The 16,282-nt window shown below is 43.1% G+C and overlaps 1 protein-coding gene across 1 annotated transcript; it reads right to left on the minus strand.

Annotated features, from left to right (window-relative positions):
* Positions 1 to 3,932: 3,932 nt before the first annotated feature.
* Positions 3,933 to 16,031, minus strand: LOC143821343 (ficolin-2-like). Its single transcript, XM_077305195.1, has 10 exons — positions 15,894 to 16,031; positions 12,733 to 12,846; positions 11,435 to 11,488; positions 11,103 to 11,138; positions 10,827 to 10,862; positions 9,890 to 9,925; positions 9,458 to 9,585; positions 8,746 to 8,875; positions 6,802 to 6,936; positions 3,933 to 4,554 (listed from the first exon to the last, which is right to left on the minus strand). Exons 1-10 carry the CDS (start codon positions 15,979 to 15,981, stop codon positions 4,304 to 4,306), a joined length of 1,008 nt encoding a protein of 335 aa, XP_077161310.1. The 5' UTR covers positions 15,982 to 16,031; the 3' UTR covers positions 3,933 to 4,303.
* Between the last annotated feature and the right edge of the window lie 251 nt (positions 16,032 to 16,282).

The following is a 16,282-nucleotide window of genomic DNA, read 5'->3' on the forward strand; positions in this document are numbered from 1 at the left end:
ATTGCTAGTCTTGCATATTTGCCAATAATATAGGATAAATTCTTATTTTTATCCAAAAGGAGTTCCTTTAATTTGCCTTGTCTTGAAGTAGCCCTTAAGTCAGTAAAGATGGAAAACAGTCGTTCCTGACGCAATTGATTATAAATACAGCAATCAAAAATCACATGCTCTGTGTTCTCAATGTTACCGTCCTGGCATAAGCAAGCTCGTTCCTGGGGTGGAAGCTTATAATATATATATAATATTTAAAATATAATATTTTCCCTCTACCCATGCTGAAGGGAGAGCTTCTTTCAACTCAACTTTCTCCAAAATGCCTTTGGATCAATCAATGTCTTAACCAACGCCTCTAAATTGAAATTGAATCTAAATCCATGTAATCTCACATTCACATTCTCTGAGCGATTTCACTCTGCTGTAGACAGTTAGCTGCTCGGGAAAGGGGTCTATATTTTTTTGCTATGATTCTCTTTGTTGGTGCTGGTATTTTTTGTTCTCCACAAAATCCTGCTAATTGAATAATTTCTGGCACTGGCTACATTCACTAACTGTCTAACACTTTAACTTGCTTTTATGGCAATTCTGTTTCCACAATAGAAGTCATGTATGGAACAAGTAAAGTTAGAACCATTGCCTACCCTAAACCCTCTTTATCCATTCCTGTTTCCTTTATCTGTATTTTTCACATGTTACCTTTTGTCCCAGCTGGTCCTATTTTTCCTGGGATGTTTTAAGGCTTGATCTCTCCTATTTAAAAGGAAGCATCATTTAAACATCACAGAATGAAGCCAGTAAAGCTACACATGGAAAGTCTTATTACAGAATTAAGTTTTTAGTATAGAATTTTGCTGCCTTGTAGAATTCATCACCAATTTAAGCAACTCTCATTTTTCAACTCCTTTAAAAGTCCAGAAGAATAGCCACTAGTTCATACCCTCCAGCCTGGGAGAATGCTGCCTTGCCCTGAGCCAAAGCTGGTATAACAAAAAAGGAAATAATTAAAAATGCAAAGAGAAATCTTCATTGGGGCAAAAACTCTTCAAAATCAAGATGAACTCACCAAAACCAGTTGTATATCACATCAAAATATTCAAATGGCACTTAACAGAGAAACTACAATTGTTTCTAAGGAATAAAGAAAAAAAATACCCATTAAGGTCTATCAAGGACATATAAGCTGTTCATTATATAACTATTTTCCTGCTACAATAATAACCTAGCAGATGTTTTCACCTATTGTATAATTTGGTAGATGTCATCAATCAATGAATTTTTAAATACAGTGTTTTTGCTTATTTTATCTACTTATGTAAAAATTCCCCTTTGTATAAGTTCATTAATAGATTTAAATAACTGAACTGAAGGCAGTACATACCAAAACGTTTTCTGTTCTTTTTTTTTCCCAAGCAAATTCTGCTATTAAATATTTTCATTGAAGGAAGGAACTGTACAAGTCTGTTAACTGAGCCAAAGCCAGCCTTCCTTCCTATTTCCAAGGACTGTCCTGTTTCCAGATAAAAGAACTTTAAAAACACAAATGAAATATAAATAATCCCCCCCCCCAGTCATTAGATCATAAGAACAAAACAGCATAAGGAGAGCCCTGCTGGATCAGCCCAGTGGTCCATCCAGTCCAGCATCCTGTTTCATCCACTTCCCAAACGAGCTGCAAAGGGAACACAGGCCATGCCCTGAGCAAACAAATACCAAAGGTCCGTGTGAACTTGGCTACCTAACTAAATAATGTAGACAGATAATGTATTTGTGAGCAAGAATTATAATTAATGTCACAAAGAGATTGTTACAAGGACAAGCATTATGACTCCCAAGCCAACAAAACATGATAAACAGATGATGCTAATATAAGCAGTCAAGAGAAGAAGAGAAAAAAAAAATCACAGGATGTTGACACAGCAACAAAAGCTTGCCAGTATTAGATAAATACAAGAATGTCTAATCTTCTCATAATAAGATAGCATTCAAGGAGATGCCCAAATGCATTTCACCCCACTTCCGGCTTCTCCAAGGGGCAGAAAGGTGCTGTGTAAATCTGTGTCAAAAAGACTCTTACTGCTGTTGAGAGACACCACTAATGAATGTAGAGAAGATGACTAGTTCTTCAGAATTAAACAGGGAAAATGGCTTTTCTGTGGAGGAACTTTGGCATGGTGAGGTTTTTTCCCATAGAAAGGTCATTTTCTCTGTTTAATTCCACAAAGAAAACCATAATGTCTCTGTTTATTTTGCTGTTTTGGTGTGGTGTGACTCGGCAAGGAAAATGGCACCTGCAAGTGGTTGACAGCAGGGAAATAGTGCTGTTGTGTGTGGGGGGGGAGGGGGGCTTTCTAGATAATGCACTTGTGCCATGTTCTTTCTCAAAAGACTGGAGCAAAGGTAGGCAAAACTGTGGCCCTCCAGATGTCCATGGACTGGCGTAAAGCAGGGTTAGGAAAGAGTTAATCAAGGCAAGGAAAAACTAGAAAGAAGCCCATTGAAGCACAACATCATGAGGACGTGACATTTGCCTTCAGAATACCCTGCGAGTGATAAGGCTACTCAACTGGCTGCTGCTGGAAACTGGATGCAGGACTAGACTGTCATCGCTCTGGTCCTGCAAAGTGATTTGTTTTGTTGAAAGGCTCAGGAGAGGGTCAGGAGGGGATTTGCAGTGGAAGAGTCAAAATGGCGCAAACCCCGATGGTCACCTGTCTACACTAGCAGCTCCAAAGAAAACATGCTTCCTGGTCACCACAGGCGAAGGATGCCATGTTAGAGAACATGCTCACCCTCACAGGGCTGTGATTTAGGGGTTGCCCAGCAACTTGTGCCAGGCTCTCCCTCTCCCCTCCACCCAGTTTAGAAATTGGCTAACTTTGTTTCTCTGGATCCAATAATCCCTACTGGAACAACTCCCCCCCCCCCCCATGTTCTCTACACCATGGTATAAGCCAACCAGTTCTTTCTCTGCTTCTAAACCAGTGTGTGCTAGAGAAGGCATCTTCACTGATGATGGTGATGATGATGATGATGATGATGATGATATTATCCGTTCAGTCGTGTCCATCCCTCGGCGATTCTATAGGATAGTCTTCGCCATGCAACCCTATCTCTGACTGCTTCTTTTAGTTGGTTCATGCTCATCCCTGAGTAGGCTTTGATTGTGTCAATCCTGGGGATCCTTTGGCGACCATGTTTCCTTTTGCCGCTGACCATGCTGAGCATTAATGATCTTTCTAGTGAGTTTGATCGCATGATGTGTCCAAAGTAAGTGAGCTTTAGCTGCAATATCTCCCCTTCTAATGACATAGTTTGTTTGTCATTAGCCGGCACTTTGTATTAAGGCTGATATCCTTACTCTTCCGTATTCGGTTCATGCCTAACATTGCGTTCTGGCCCAGTGTTATTCGCCGTTTGATTTCACAGCTGCATCCACCACTTTGATTGATCATCACTGAGCCAGTGAACAACTGAGCTTAGCTTGCTCTGCACAGGAACACCCTCTCCTTTCAGTCCCTTCACTTCACTAAGTCAGGCCTGCGCAATGCATGATCCACAAAGGTCGACATACCCCATCTCCCTCTCTGGGGCTTAGCAACCATTTCTTGTTCTTGCAGTTTGAGGTTAGCCACAAACACAGGAGGATCATCAAGCCCTCTGGAGAGTCATCCTATGGCTGGAAGCTTTGATTTTGGCAGCACCCAGCAGAGCTCATGTAGCCCTCTTGTAGGTTCTGCTCTAACAGTGAGATTTAAAATATTCCTGGACCCCTGTGTTGGCTCTCCATGTAATTTCTGCTGCATGGACATGCAACCCCCCAGTCTCCCCGCCCCTGCCCCTGCCCTTCTGACCCAAGCTCATCTCACAAGTAGTTCCCATTCCTTGTGACTGAGATGAATATAAAATGACTCAAGACTCCAAAGCTTTAGACTGCACAGATTACAATATGTTGCTTTTATTTCACTTCATTGTAAATGTCACCAGAGTAATAAAGCAGGGTTGTTTATTTCTGCTCAGCAGGCAAACAAGAGTTATAAGTCTGGTGGATAAACTAACATGTGAAAAGGTTGGTTTTCTTGGGATTCCATCTGGTTCAAGACAATTTCATGACAGAGGCAGAAAACCTCAACTGAACTTTTTTGCCCTTGTTTAGCCGGGAACAGAAGTGCTTTCCTGTGGCAGGAACATCATTAAAACAGAGGGTTTGCAATATGTCTGCTTTGCATTCCCCAATCCTGGCAGAAATAGGAAACCATTCTCTAGTCAAATTCAGGTGAAGGGACAGCTGTCTCCCCAGCACTTCTGTCTATTCCCGTGGCCTGAATTTCATTTCTGAGCGTTTGTAGGAATAGTTGTATCCTTTCCCAGTACGCCAGTTCACACCATCAGCAAAAGAGGAATGAGAGCCCAGCCAGTACATCCCATTGAGGTTGCTATAGTGACAGCTGTTGTACCACCAGGCTCCTTTGTAAGTCACTGCACAATTATTGTTGCCAGGATCCTGCTGTCTGTCTTTGGTGGAGAAAGGCATGCTGTTGTGGCTAGTCAGTGAATCACCTGCAAATGACAGATTAAAGTCTAGTTTAGGGTAGGCTGCAGACTGCTTCACACATGCCTACAGGTAGGGGTTATGTGCATAGATCAGCTCCCAAAGAACTTGTGCATCAGCTCTGGTCCAAGGTCTTCCAATGGATATATATATATATTTATATCATATATTTAGATCCCGGTCATCTGGAGCTTGTTCACATGTGCTTGAACATTAGCTGGTTTCTCTTAATTTGATGATGGGATGATGGCAGACATTTGAACTGATTCCACACAAGAAATCCCATAATGTACAGAGCAATCTGAAAGAGCTGCTTGGAAGGGCCCAATGATCAAATACAGAAATATCTCAATGGCACTGGTGTTTTTATTCTAAAAGAAGAACTTATCACCTCTGGGACTGTGGCATTAGGGTCATGCCTTGATCAAGACCCCTTAGGAGTGTGCAAATAGTGGCTGATCAACTTAAGATCGAGGTCGTATTTCTTAGAATGAGAAAATAATAGTTAATAGATTTTCAAAAGTGTGGTACTCTTTGTGAACAGTCCATTCCTTACTGCAGATTCCGTCCAGATGCCACAAGCAAATCTGGCATGGATCTGGTTACCTTCCTTTTCCCACAATGCCAAGACTCGAGGTGGAAGTTCAGTGAATTTCAGTTAGGAGTAGAGTCCAAATCTTTGGTCCATAACTGAAGTTAGAGTCATACCCAAACTAGTGAGGATTCTCCACCTTGCTTTCATAGCTGCTTATTGTGAAAGAAAGTAAGCCTAAAAAGTCAAGGGCCAAGACTACAACTCATGGGAGCTAGCTGGAAACTTCCATCTTCAGCTATCACAGTTTTCTGCATTGAAGTAGTAAAATCAAAGGCATAATTTTAGGATGGGGAAGACTAGTATTAGCAGAAGACTTGCAAAATGTATCTTGGGGGTCTTAGCAGACCATACAAAGAACACAAGTCAACAGTGTGATGTGGTAGCAGAAAATAAAAAAGGCAATTTGAGGTGGTATCAACCGATCACATGATGTGGTACCACTTTGTTCTGCTCCAGTTAGACCTCACTTGGAGTACTGTGTTAACTTTGGGGCAACACAGTTTAAGAAGGCTGTTGACAGGTTTGTCTAGACCAGGGGTAGTCAAACTGTGGCCCTCCAGATGTCCATGGACTACAATTCCCAGAAGCCCCTGCCAGCATTCGCTGGCAGGGGCTTCTGGGAATTGTAGTCCATGGACATCTGGAGGGCCGCAGTTTGACTACCCCTGGTCTAGACGAGAGCAACAAATATTCTAAGGGGTCTGGAGACCTAATCCTATGAGGAAAGTTTGGAAGGAGCTGGCTATGTTTAGCCTGGAGATGAGAGTACTGAAAGGTTTCAAGTATTTGAAGGGATGTCATATAGAGGATGGAGTTGTTCCTCCAGAAGGCTGGACCAGAACCAATGGATTGAAATTAAATCAAAAAGAGTTTTTTGACAAAATATTGGGAAGAACTTCCTGATGGTTAGAGAGCTTCCTCGGTGTAACAACCTTCCTTGAAAGGTTCTCCTTCTTGGAAGATTTTAAGCAGAGGCTAAATGGCCATCTGACACTAACGCCAATTCTGTGAACTTAAGCAAATCATGACATAGAGGGCAGGAAGGGAAGAGTCGATGCTCAGCTCTTGTGACCCTTTCTTAGATGCCTGAGGCATGCTGATGATCACATTGGGATCAGGAAGGACTTTTTCTCCAGGTCAAATTGGCTGGGAATCCTGGAGGGTTTTGCCTTCCTCTGCACATAGAGCAGATATCACTGGGGGAATGTGTGGGAGGAGTTAATTGTGAATTTCAGAGTGGGTAGACTAGATGACCCTTGAGGTTTTTTCCAGCTCTGTTTCTACATTTCTATGCAGCAGGGCAGGGTAACAGAGAAGGAGATATGGAGCACACAAGCCTAAATTTAACCAGTTTTGTACCTGTACAGACAAACAGGTTTTTCTTGTCCATGTGACATCTGGGTGCAACCCTAAGCCTACACAGAACTGCCTTTTCCATCTTCACTTTGACTCTTCTGTGACCATCTCCACCTCGGTTTTGAAGACAACTGAGGAGACAGCTGCAACATTCCTCTTATTGTTCTCCTTCCATAATTACGGTTTTCTCTTCTGACCACAGGATCCATCCAGAAGGTCATAGAATCATAGAATCATAGAATCATAGAATTGGAAGGGATCTCATGGGTCATCTAGTCCAACCCCCAAGTCCCCAGTCACGTACCTGCAGTGCCCTCCAGGAAGGCTCCAAGTCCCAGCCTGTACTGATCGGCCTCCCCTGAAATGTTGAAGGTCTCATATCTGGCCACAGTGTGCTTGTTGTCAAAATCAGTGAGATCAATGCGCAGCTCATTCTCTCCTATCCAAAACAGAAAGGTATGACGTTGAGACAGCAAGAAGAACTCCATCAGTTCCACAGACAGTTCAAGGAGCTGGCTCAGTCATGACCTATCAAGAATCTTTGATGCAAGGTTTGCTGAAATACACATGGGATTGCTCACAGGTGCAAAATTCTGCTTGTGCGCCACACTGTTTTTCAGCAGTGCCAGTTCCAGGAAGACTGCCTCAATCCTTTGAGAACAGAGGTGTCCAACCAGGAACCGCAGAAACATCATCTTATTTTATTTTTACATAAAATCTAATTATTTAGAACATACTAACATGTCTATAGTAAAATCTGATTACCCAGATTATGTTTCAGGATGTAAGATGTTTTGTATTAAGCAGGACTGCCTCCTGTCTTCCAAAACAACAGATTCATGTGCAAGAGGAATTTTACATGAAATTCCGGAAACAAATGGGTGGAATACTGCTGAACATTCCTTGGGAACTGCTGTGACAGAGGAAAAAATTGGGAAATGTTTTAGCCTTTGTGCTCCAACCCTTCTATTGGAATGGCATCTTATGCTGTAGTTATGTCCTGGCCCATTCTGGAAGCAGTTGGCTGACCATTGTTAGCAGAGACACATTACCGAATTGCCTATAGCAAAATACACAGAAGATGGTGTGATGGGGCCAGGCACAGACCCCTTTAACAGGAGATTAGACAGATTCATGGAGACTAGATCTATTAAGCTTTGATGATTAAAGGGAACCTCCACATTCAGAGGGCCTAAACCTCTGAATCCCAGTGTCTGGAGGCCACTTCAGGAGAAGGAAGAGGAAAGAATTGTATACACACACACACACACACACACACACACACAATAGTTTCTATATATTGGACCATATTTATGATCAGGGCTCATTTTGACTCAGGCTTTCAATAAATATTACAGAACTTTTTGAAACAGCAGCCATCGTCAGCTTTTCCTGCTCCAGAGATTCAGCTGACGGGTCCTCCGTAGATAGATGGAGCATCAGGGGAAGGCCTCAGGCTCTGTGTGAGACAGGAGGCTGGACTAGATGGTCTAATGGTCTGATCAAGATGGGCTCTTATGTGCTTATAGACGGCTGCATGTGGCCCTAGCAGTGTGTATTTGGATGTAAGCATGCTAAAATTAACCCCCAAATTAATGCTTTTGGGTCAGCTTTGGGACAGCCAAAATAACTCAAAACTGCCAAAATCCCGGGAGTTCTGAAAATTTTCAGGGAGGCAAAGGAATGGGGGTAGGAGCTGGTCGACTGAGCAGCTGTTACTTTAAGTTTTAAAGGGCCAAGAATCTCCATCTAATAGTTGAGGCCTTTTTCCAAGGTCCCTTCCCCACAACAACAAAGATGGATGCTAAAACTAACAACTGATAGAAGCTATCTTGGCCTACCATTGGTAATAGTGGGTCTATTATTTCCTATGGGCTATGAAGAGTCCAAGTCTACTCCTAAGAAACAATCCACCCAGCCATTATTTCCTGTGGATGGACATCCCACAAGAAATAACAGCCCCATTTCCAGTGCTCTGTAGACTTGGCATCTGTCCACTTAACTGTCCCCATTTTGGTTGTTCTAAGCAACTATGGGCCCCCTCAGGCCAACTCCTCCTGCTGCTATGGTTTCCTTTCCCCTTCTCTTTAGTGGGTGCTCAGCTGTGGTCCTAGATCATCAAGATGAATCTCTACCATTCATGAGGCCATTTGGGATTTTTACATTTTAATTTATAAGCAAATCTGCCGAAGAACTGAGTTAAGATTGGAACAAATTCATGTCAGGATGAAGATGATGTGGACATTACCTAGCGAAGTCAAGCGGTGAATGTTTTCATTCCCCAGCCAGAATTCTGTGAGTTTGCTTCCAAATCCTCTCTTGTAAGAGTCCCAGTCCCGGTAAAAGTCCACAGAGCCATCGGACCGTCTCTGGAACACCTGCAAGGGATGAAGAGGACTTCTCTGTTTGATCTTCTCCCAGCCAAGACAGGAAATATAGCAGTGAGTAGGAGAGATGTGGTCTCAGGGGAGGAAATGAGTGTCAACAGATGCTTCCCTTGCCATGCCCACAATTGTTCTATGTAATGTTTCAGTGGTTTTTGCCACTCTCTCAGGGTTGTGAAGAATCTCAAGTCTGGGAAACTGTTAACCAATAGGTGTGAGGTAGAACCAGCCCCAGACAGTAATCTGGGTGCAGCATAATGTAGCAGTTGAAGCTTTGACACCTTACACAGTTGGCAGGGCAATAATCCAATCTGGATGTGAATGGGGCATGGACAAGTGGAGCCAAATTGAGCCTGCTCAGGAAAGGCTATAGCAAAAGTTTGGCATGCCAAAGAGGAGATCTGCACCTCCATCTGTAACTCAGGATCAAAAAGTGCCCATTATCTTTAAACCTACAAGTGAGATCCCATCCAGAACAGGCTGCTCGTTAACTTTTCGCAAGGCTGATGAGGCTTTTTAGCCATTCCTAGGAAGAAAATGAGCCAGTGTGCTCTCGCCCTCCCAAACTGAACTTACAATCCAGCCACCTCCATCTGTGTCCATGTCGCACAGCACGGTCAGAGGCTCACAGTTCCAGGGATAGATGGTGTACCAGCCACTCAGGATCACCCCCTTGGCTAAGAGCTCCTTGCAGTTCTTGGCCCCTGGATGGAAGAGGAATGCAATGTTTGTGTATGGAAATTGTACAATAAGTCACAGGTTGCAGCTTTGTGGCACAGCCAGCTGAGTATAAAGAAAGTGCCCTCTCTGATCTGTCATTGGCTCAATCAATATCGGGTAGGTGGAGGCTGGGGAGAGCAGAATATTTGTGCTGAAAGTCAACAAAGTCTGGCCAACAGAGCCAAGAGAACTGAAGTTATGGCTCAAGCCACGTCTGCTGCCCAGAGCATCCCTCACTGTACAGGACATGACGTTATAACTGTGGAAAGCATCTGGGAAAACACATACCGTGCTTGCAGTGGAGATCCTCGAGTTCTCTTTTTTCTGTGTAAAAGACACAGCAATAGAAGGAAAGCAGATCAGACTTGGAATAAACCAATAACTTCTCTGCCCTGCTGTTTCCCGCCCTGTAACTCACCACCTGGCATTTTGTCCACAAGAGGCATAAAAGTATCTAGCATATTTCCAGTCTATTTCAGGAGGGGAGAATCTCCCAGTGGACCAGGCCCATTGAGTTTGTTTTCCAGATTGATGATCCACTGTCCCCCCTCTAGGCCCACTGCTCACCTACCAAGTTGGCTAACCACTGAGGGAAGCCCAACAGGACAAAATCAACCTCTTGCTCCATTGCCTGGAAATGCCCATGGTTGCATGAGCGTGTGTGTGTGTGTTTTGTTCAGCCTCTGGCAAGCCACAGCAGAACCAGAGGACCACATGCTGTCATGCATGCCTCAGCCTCTGGGAAGTTAGCATATTTGTAGCTCAACTAATGACTGAATGAATGGGGACACTGGCATTTTAGTTCCGTGTGCTCTGGGAGTTCGGGAATTGAAATTCTCAAACTTCACAGGTCTTTGTACCGTATCGAAATGCTCCCCAGTTTCAAAATCAGATTGCCTTGCAGCAATTTGTGTGTGGAAGGCTCCACATTTGAGAAACATAAATCCAAAGGCCCCATCAGAAATAACCGTCCACTTTAGAATATAAACACAGCATTTTAAAATATGCTGCCAGCTCCTGAATATCTCCAGGGACTAAATGTATGTTCAATCTAACAAAAATGACATTCTTACTACTGTATCTCCAGGTGTACTAACAGGTCTTTTGCTAATTTTTCCCACCTGCTCTTTCTCTTTGAAGCTTTCTTGGCTGAGTCGCTCCTCCAGTGCTCTAAGCCCAAAATTGCAGTGACTACAACAGACGGAGGTATTTATTTGCCACCTACCTAATATTCCTGGGGGGCCTGTTTCTCCTTTGTCCCCTGACAATGAAAGCATAGACATAATGTTAGTTGCTCTCCACATCTCCAAGAAGCTAGAAGTCTTCCTTCAGAGGAGGAAGGACTACAGTCTTTTCAAACATTTAAAACATCCAGATTCAGGACTCCAAGGCAGCAATCATTTACATGAGTTAACAGTACAGATTTATACAAAACAAAACAAAACAAAACAAATACAATCATAAAACCACCACCTTGCCATGTAATCCAGTCATTCCTTACCTTTTGGGCCAGTCGGACCCACGTCCCCTTTCTCTCCTGGTTCAAGAGAAGGAAAAAGACAAAGGGATTAGCACAAAATGGAAGACTGGGATGCCAGCTGGAGGGTCACTCAATGCTGCCAGTTCACAGCTGTAAATTCTGTAAAAAGCTCTGGGTTGTAGATGGATTCTGCGCTATTATGGGATATCTCTCTCTCTCCTCTGTACTATCAACCAACATAGCTCCTGAGTAAACCTTTATCTACACTTTATTCAAGTTGTGATTTATTCTGTCAATACCTACCAAGGTTTCAAATTACTTATACCATCTAAATCTAACATTTTGCATGTTACCTTTCACGCCAGTAGGTCCAATTTTTCCTGGGATTCCTGGATGGCCTTTCTCTCCTACAGGGAGAAAACAAACAAGGGTAGGCATTTAAACAATAATTTCCATCCAGATACAGTCCTGAAGGTAGAATTTAGCTGCCTTAAGGTTCTGGCAGGAAAACCACCACCCCTGGTCCACACCCACAGGCACTTCCCTCCCTCTTTGGCCATATGCAAGTAAGAATTGCTAGCTTTGAGAATGAGTTTGGAAAGGGAGGGGGCAGCTCTGCAAAAGATTTTGGAAAGAGACTCTTCACCTGTCGTGCGAGAGAGAAAATCCCTTTCTTCTTCATTTCCCTTATCCATTTCTACTGCACGACTGCCATAGGATGATGAAAACCTCTCAACTCAAAAAAGCTTTTCAGTTAAATACAGAATAGCTACCTCCAAAGAACAAAGTAGGAGCTAATCCCTTCTTTTGTAGGGCTGACAAAGTCACTGTATTCTGGGCTCCCAGAGATATGAATGAATGCTAAAGCATGGTCCAAGCCAATGGTGTCACTTCCAGGTTGTGTTGGCAGTAACATGGTGGGGATGGAACTCTATGGACCTCCTCCCATTTTCCTTCTGATGCCCAACTGAGCAGTGGCAGGAAGGGGTTGGGTGTGGGTGGGAGGTGCCCGACTGAAAGGGGACACCTGGCAAGTTTGCATCTCTGTCATTGGAAAATCAGCTGCACTCCAGATTAGGATCTGGAGTTCTCCCAGAATGACAACCAATACCAAACTAAATCAGTGTCCCCAGAGGCATGCAGCAGCCCAGTCACAGAAATGGCAGTGGGCTGGAGGACAGCAGAGGCATCCAGCGGGTGCAAGGATGTCGTGGGATAGGAGCTGCTCCCCAATAACTTCTGACTGGAGCACAGGTGAGCCTGCTGACCTCAACGCCTCCACAGCAGCATGGGGCACTCCCTTACCAGGACCCACAATAATGGGTTTAAACAATGCTGAGAATGACATTGGCTAGATATCAGGATTTCACAGTCAGAGTAGTTCAGCAGTGAAATCGACTGCCTAAGGAGGTGGTGAGCTGACAGTCTTCAAGCAGCATCTGGACAGATACTTATCATGGATGCCTTAGTCTGATGCGTCATTGAGCAGGGGTTGACTTGATGGCCTGAATGGTCCTTTCCAACTGTATGATTCTATGATTCACCCCACCTGACCTCATCTGTCTGGCACACCAGAGGGGTATTCTACAGCATGGCTCTCAGTCCCAGAATCTTGGTTTTAAACAAATCCTGCATCTGTATAATGACGTACCAATTGCGCCATTAGCGCCTGGGTCACCCTTCGGCCCTGTTGCACCAGGATCCCCTGGACATCCCCGGAGGATGGTAAGTCTCTCATCTCCATGCAGGCCCACAACTTTCACCTCTGCAGAGAAATCAGGATAGTTACATCAAAGAGCAACATTCTGCCCTGAGATAAAGTAATACCATTTACACTAGAAAGGTACTCGGGTCTGACAGCAAAAGAAAAGGTGGAAAAACTTCTAAATGACGAGAACCCACAAATCACCTTGTATACTGCCAAATTCTGTGCTGCTGCCATTAAGATGTGCAAAACTGTCACAGGGAAATAACAGTTCTAAGTGTACACTTTTTTGCCTATAATTTAATGATTCTTAGTTTTAAATTCCTTCAACCAATTAATTGACGGATTTTACTTTTTTACTAGACCATTTATGCACTGGAGGTTTCATGCCATGCTGCAGGCTGGAGTTTTAGTCATGGCAGGTTGCCCCACCTCTTCCTGCAACCAAATGGGGGAGCATTTGGCCCCGTGCACCTCATCTGCCCCCGATTTGTGCTCTTGCACACAAGCTGGGACAGTGAAGTTCCCAGTGTGTAAATGGTCCTATGAAGGCTAAATGACTGCCAATAAAGTGCTGGTTGTGGTTGTTTGTTTTCGCATATCCAGCAAAGCCTGAACTCCAGAACTGTAAATCCTCATATTAAGCCACACGACAATGTGGGATTTTGACACAGACACTCCCATTGACGTCTGTAAAGCAAAGGTCAGCTCTTTTAACTCTCTACTTCTCAGGTCATAGAAGAATCCTTTGTTCTCTTGGTCACAAAATAAGAGAGTCATTCTAAAAGGACCTTGGAGACAGTGAGAAAATAAGCAGCATAATAGGGGTGGGGGGACAGCTCAATACAATATTTCTATAGAGATACACACACATACACAAATACAACACTGCATTACTGTTTTTAAAAGGGGTGTTGAATAATATTTCATTACACTGTTAAATTGGAAACTTTGGGGCCAACTGATCAAGGAAAGATACCTGGTCCAAAACTCCACATTTCCCAGATAGCCAAGGTTTACATCTGCCTAATCTTTTTCAGGATATTTAAATGATCCGACCAAGACCTGCTAGACTTTGCTAGTGGAAGGTTCCAGACCTTTTCTTCAGCTTGTTTGCATGGCAGGTTTAAACAAGTCACACTGGATTGTCAGTTCTGCCCTTGAGGGCTTAACCAAGTAGAAGATCTCATTCATTATGTCTTGTATTGACTCTTATATGAAGATATCCAAATTAAGTTGGACACAATACTGAGTACTGTCTCTGGTCCAATAATATTTATTTTGGAAGATATATTCCCTCCTGTCACCTTAAGAGTTGCCAAGTTCATTTTGTCATCCATAATAATAATTGTTATTATTTATTGCTTGGATTTATATAACCTCCCGGAAACTGGCTTGGGATGGTTTACAACATATTAGGGAAAGGCTGGACCCTAGTATGGATGAGGAGTCTTCATTGTAGCCTGAATATAATTCTTTTTTCATCTTCTTTTATTTATTTCGCTTTGTGATCCAGACGGTTCGGCTATGTTTTATAACTATCAACTGATTTCATTTTCACTATGTATTGTGGACAAAGTGAGACTGTGTTGATTTTTTACCTAGAGTGATGTGTATGTTATGCTTTTGTTTGGCCAGTTGTCATGGCTTTGGCTTCAGTCAGCCTATTGATGGAGTGACCAAGGAAAACCTCCCACCTGGACGTGGTGCTGGATTCTAATTTGGAGATTGTGCCTGGTTCAAGCATTCCCCGACAGTCAGAGAGGTCAAGGACTTCTTCAGTGTCTTCTCCTCCTGTCCTATCTTTGCCCACCCTCTGTCTACAGCTGGGAGGGGTATTTAGGAAGCCGTCTAAAGGAACCTTCAAAGTCTTTCCAGCCAGCCAAACAGAGGACAGACACTGAATTCACTTCCTTCAGCAAAGCTATGCATCCGTGGTAGCAGCACAGTTAAGCTTCTTCTGAAGTAGTCATATGTGACACAATCCTATTTGACACTAGAGCAGGACACGTAGCCTATAGTGTTGTGAATCATTTGTGTGGCACATGCAATTTAAGTGTATTCACTACTCAATCCACAGTATATATAGGCTCATTATGCGCATGCTGAATAATGCATTTTCCATGCACTTTAGAAAGAGATTATCCTGTTCCATACAGGAGAATCCAGCTGCAAAAGGACACTTAAAGTGCATACTCCGATGTGGGCATTATGGATCCTGGTATATATATATACATATTTTTAAACCTGCAATGGATTGGAGTGGCGAGATTACTTTTTTTAGTTGATAAACACATCATAAACTACCAGTCTAACACATTTTGAGCATTATAGTACCTTGAACAAGTGATGAGAGAGAGAGAGATTCCTAACTTTCTGGAAAATTGCTAAATGTTTTCCCATCAATTGCTATAGTGTTGCTGCTAATTTGGACAGAGTACATTTTTTAAAGATTTTTTTAACATCAGAAGGGGGCCTTAATGACTGCTGTAAATTTGGTCCATCCCAAGCTTTGGCAACAAGAATGAACAAACATTTTCATATGAAATGTGACCTACAAGTTTTCAAAGCAATGCAGCACTGCCTTCAGAATTTTTTTAAACATTTGACTAGAGATCCATTTCAGCATGTATACTGACTGCAAAATTTCAACCCAAAAAACTGGAGAAACTTGAAATCCTTTTTCTGCCACAGAAGCTTGCCAGGTAAACTTGGATCACTCACAGAGGCTCAGCCTCATCTACCTTGAAGGGTTGTTGTGAAGATATAATGGACGAGAGGAGAAGGACGGAAGCCACTTTGGGGAGAAAGTTAGGGGATAAGGTAAAGTATAAATGAGACAAAAAGAAATGTTGGATGGTGCATTTTTTCAAGATTGCAGAATTAACACCAGGTCCAAGGACCTGTATTTATTTTCAAACACTTCTTTGACATATAGTTAAATACTAATATCTGCAAATATTAAGAGTTTGGGGCTGAAAGGATGGAAATCAAACCTGATGCTAAATCAGAATCCAGTTTCCTTTCCACTTTGCTTACATGGCAGATCACATCCCTAAACTGCAGCAGTGGCTCCGGGTCCTAGGGCAACCCTGTGAAAGACTCACCTGGACAGGTTTCCGTTGCCTTCCCAGGAGCTCCTGCTGTCATCAGACAGAGCAGTAAAATAAAACTGCATTCTGCATTCATCCTCATCGCTTCAGAGTGGATCACTTTTCTCTCTGCGGTGCCCTGTGTTTTTAAGAACTGACAGGGTTGTTTTTTTTAAAAAGATGAATATTACGACACTTCAGAACTCTTCCTCATGGGCCCTTCAAGGAAATTCCCCACTGGCCAGACAACAGTTATGCCATTCTTCCCCTTATCACATCTTTTAAAGAAACAAAACATATTCATGGGAGGCTGATATGAGCCACTACCCTTTTCCCCAAGTGCAGAAAATCTGAGAGGCAAGATGGCCAAGATCTCCATAGCACCAAACAAATGCATGCATATG

This window comes from Paroedura picta, chromosome 12 (genome assembly GCF_049243985.1).
Source record: "Paroedura picta isolate Pp20150507F chromosome 12, Ppicta_v3.0, whole genome shotgun sequence".
NCBI lineage: Eukaryota > Metazoa > Chordata > Lepidosauria > Squamata > Gekkonidae > Paroedura > Paroedura picta.

Bases quoted from the DNA above. Each gene is read 5' to 3' on its own strand.
- LOC143821343 (XM_077305195.1), bottom strand. From the start codon at position 15,981: ATGAGGATGAATGCAGAATGCAGTTTTATTTTACTGCTCTGTCTGATG. The intron at 11,139-11,434 runs GTAACATGCAAA...CTCTTGAACCAG, and splicing joins TGGACCTACTGGCGTGAAAG to GAGAGAAAGGGGACGTGGGT. The intron at 9,586-9,889 runs GTATGTGTTTTC...TCTTCCATCCAG, and splicing joins GGATCTCCACTGCAAGCACG to GGGCCAAGAACTGCAAGGAG.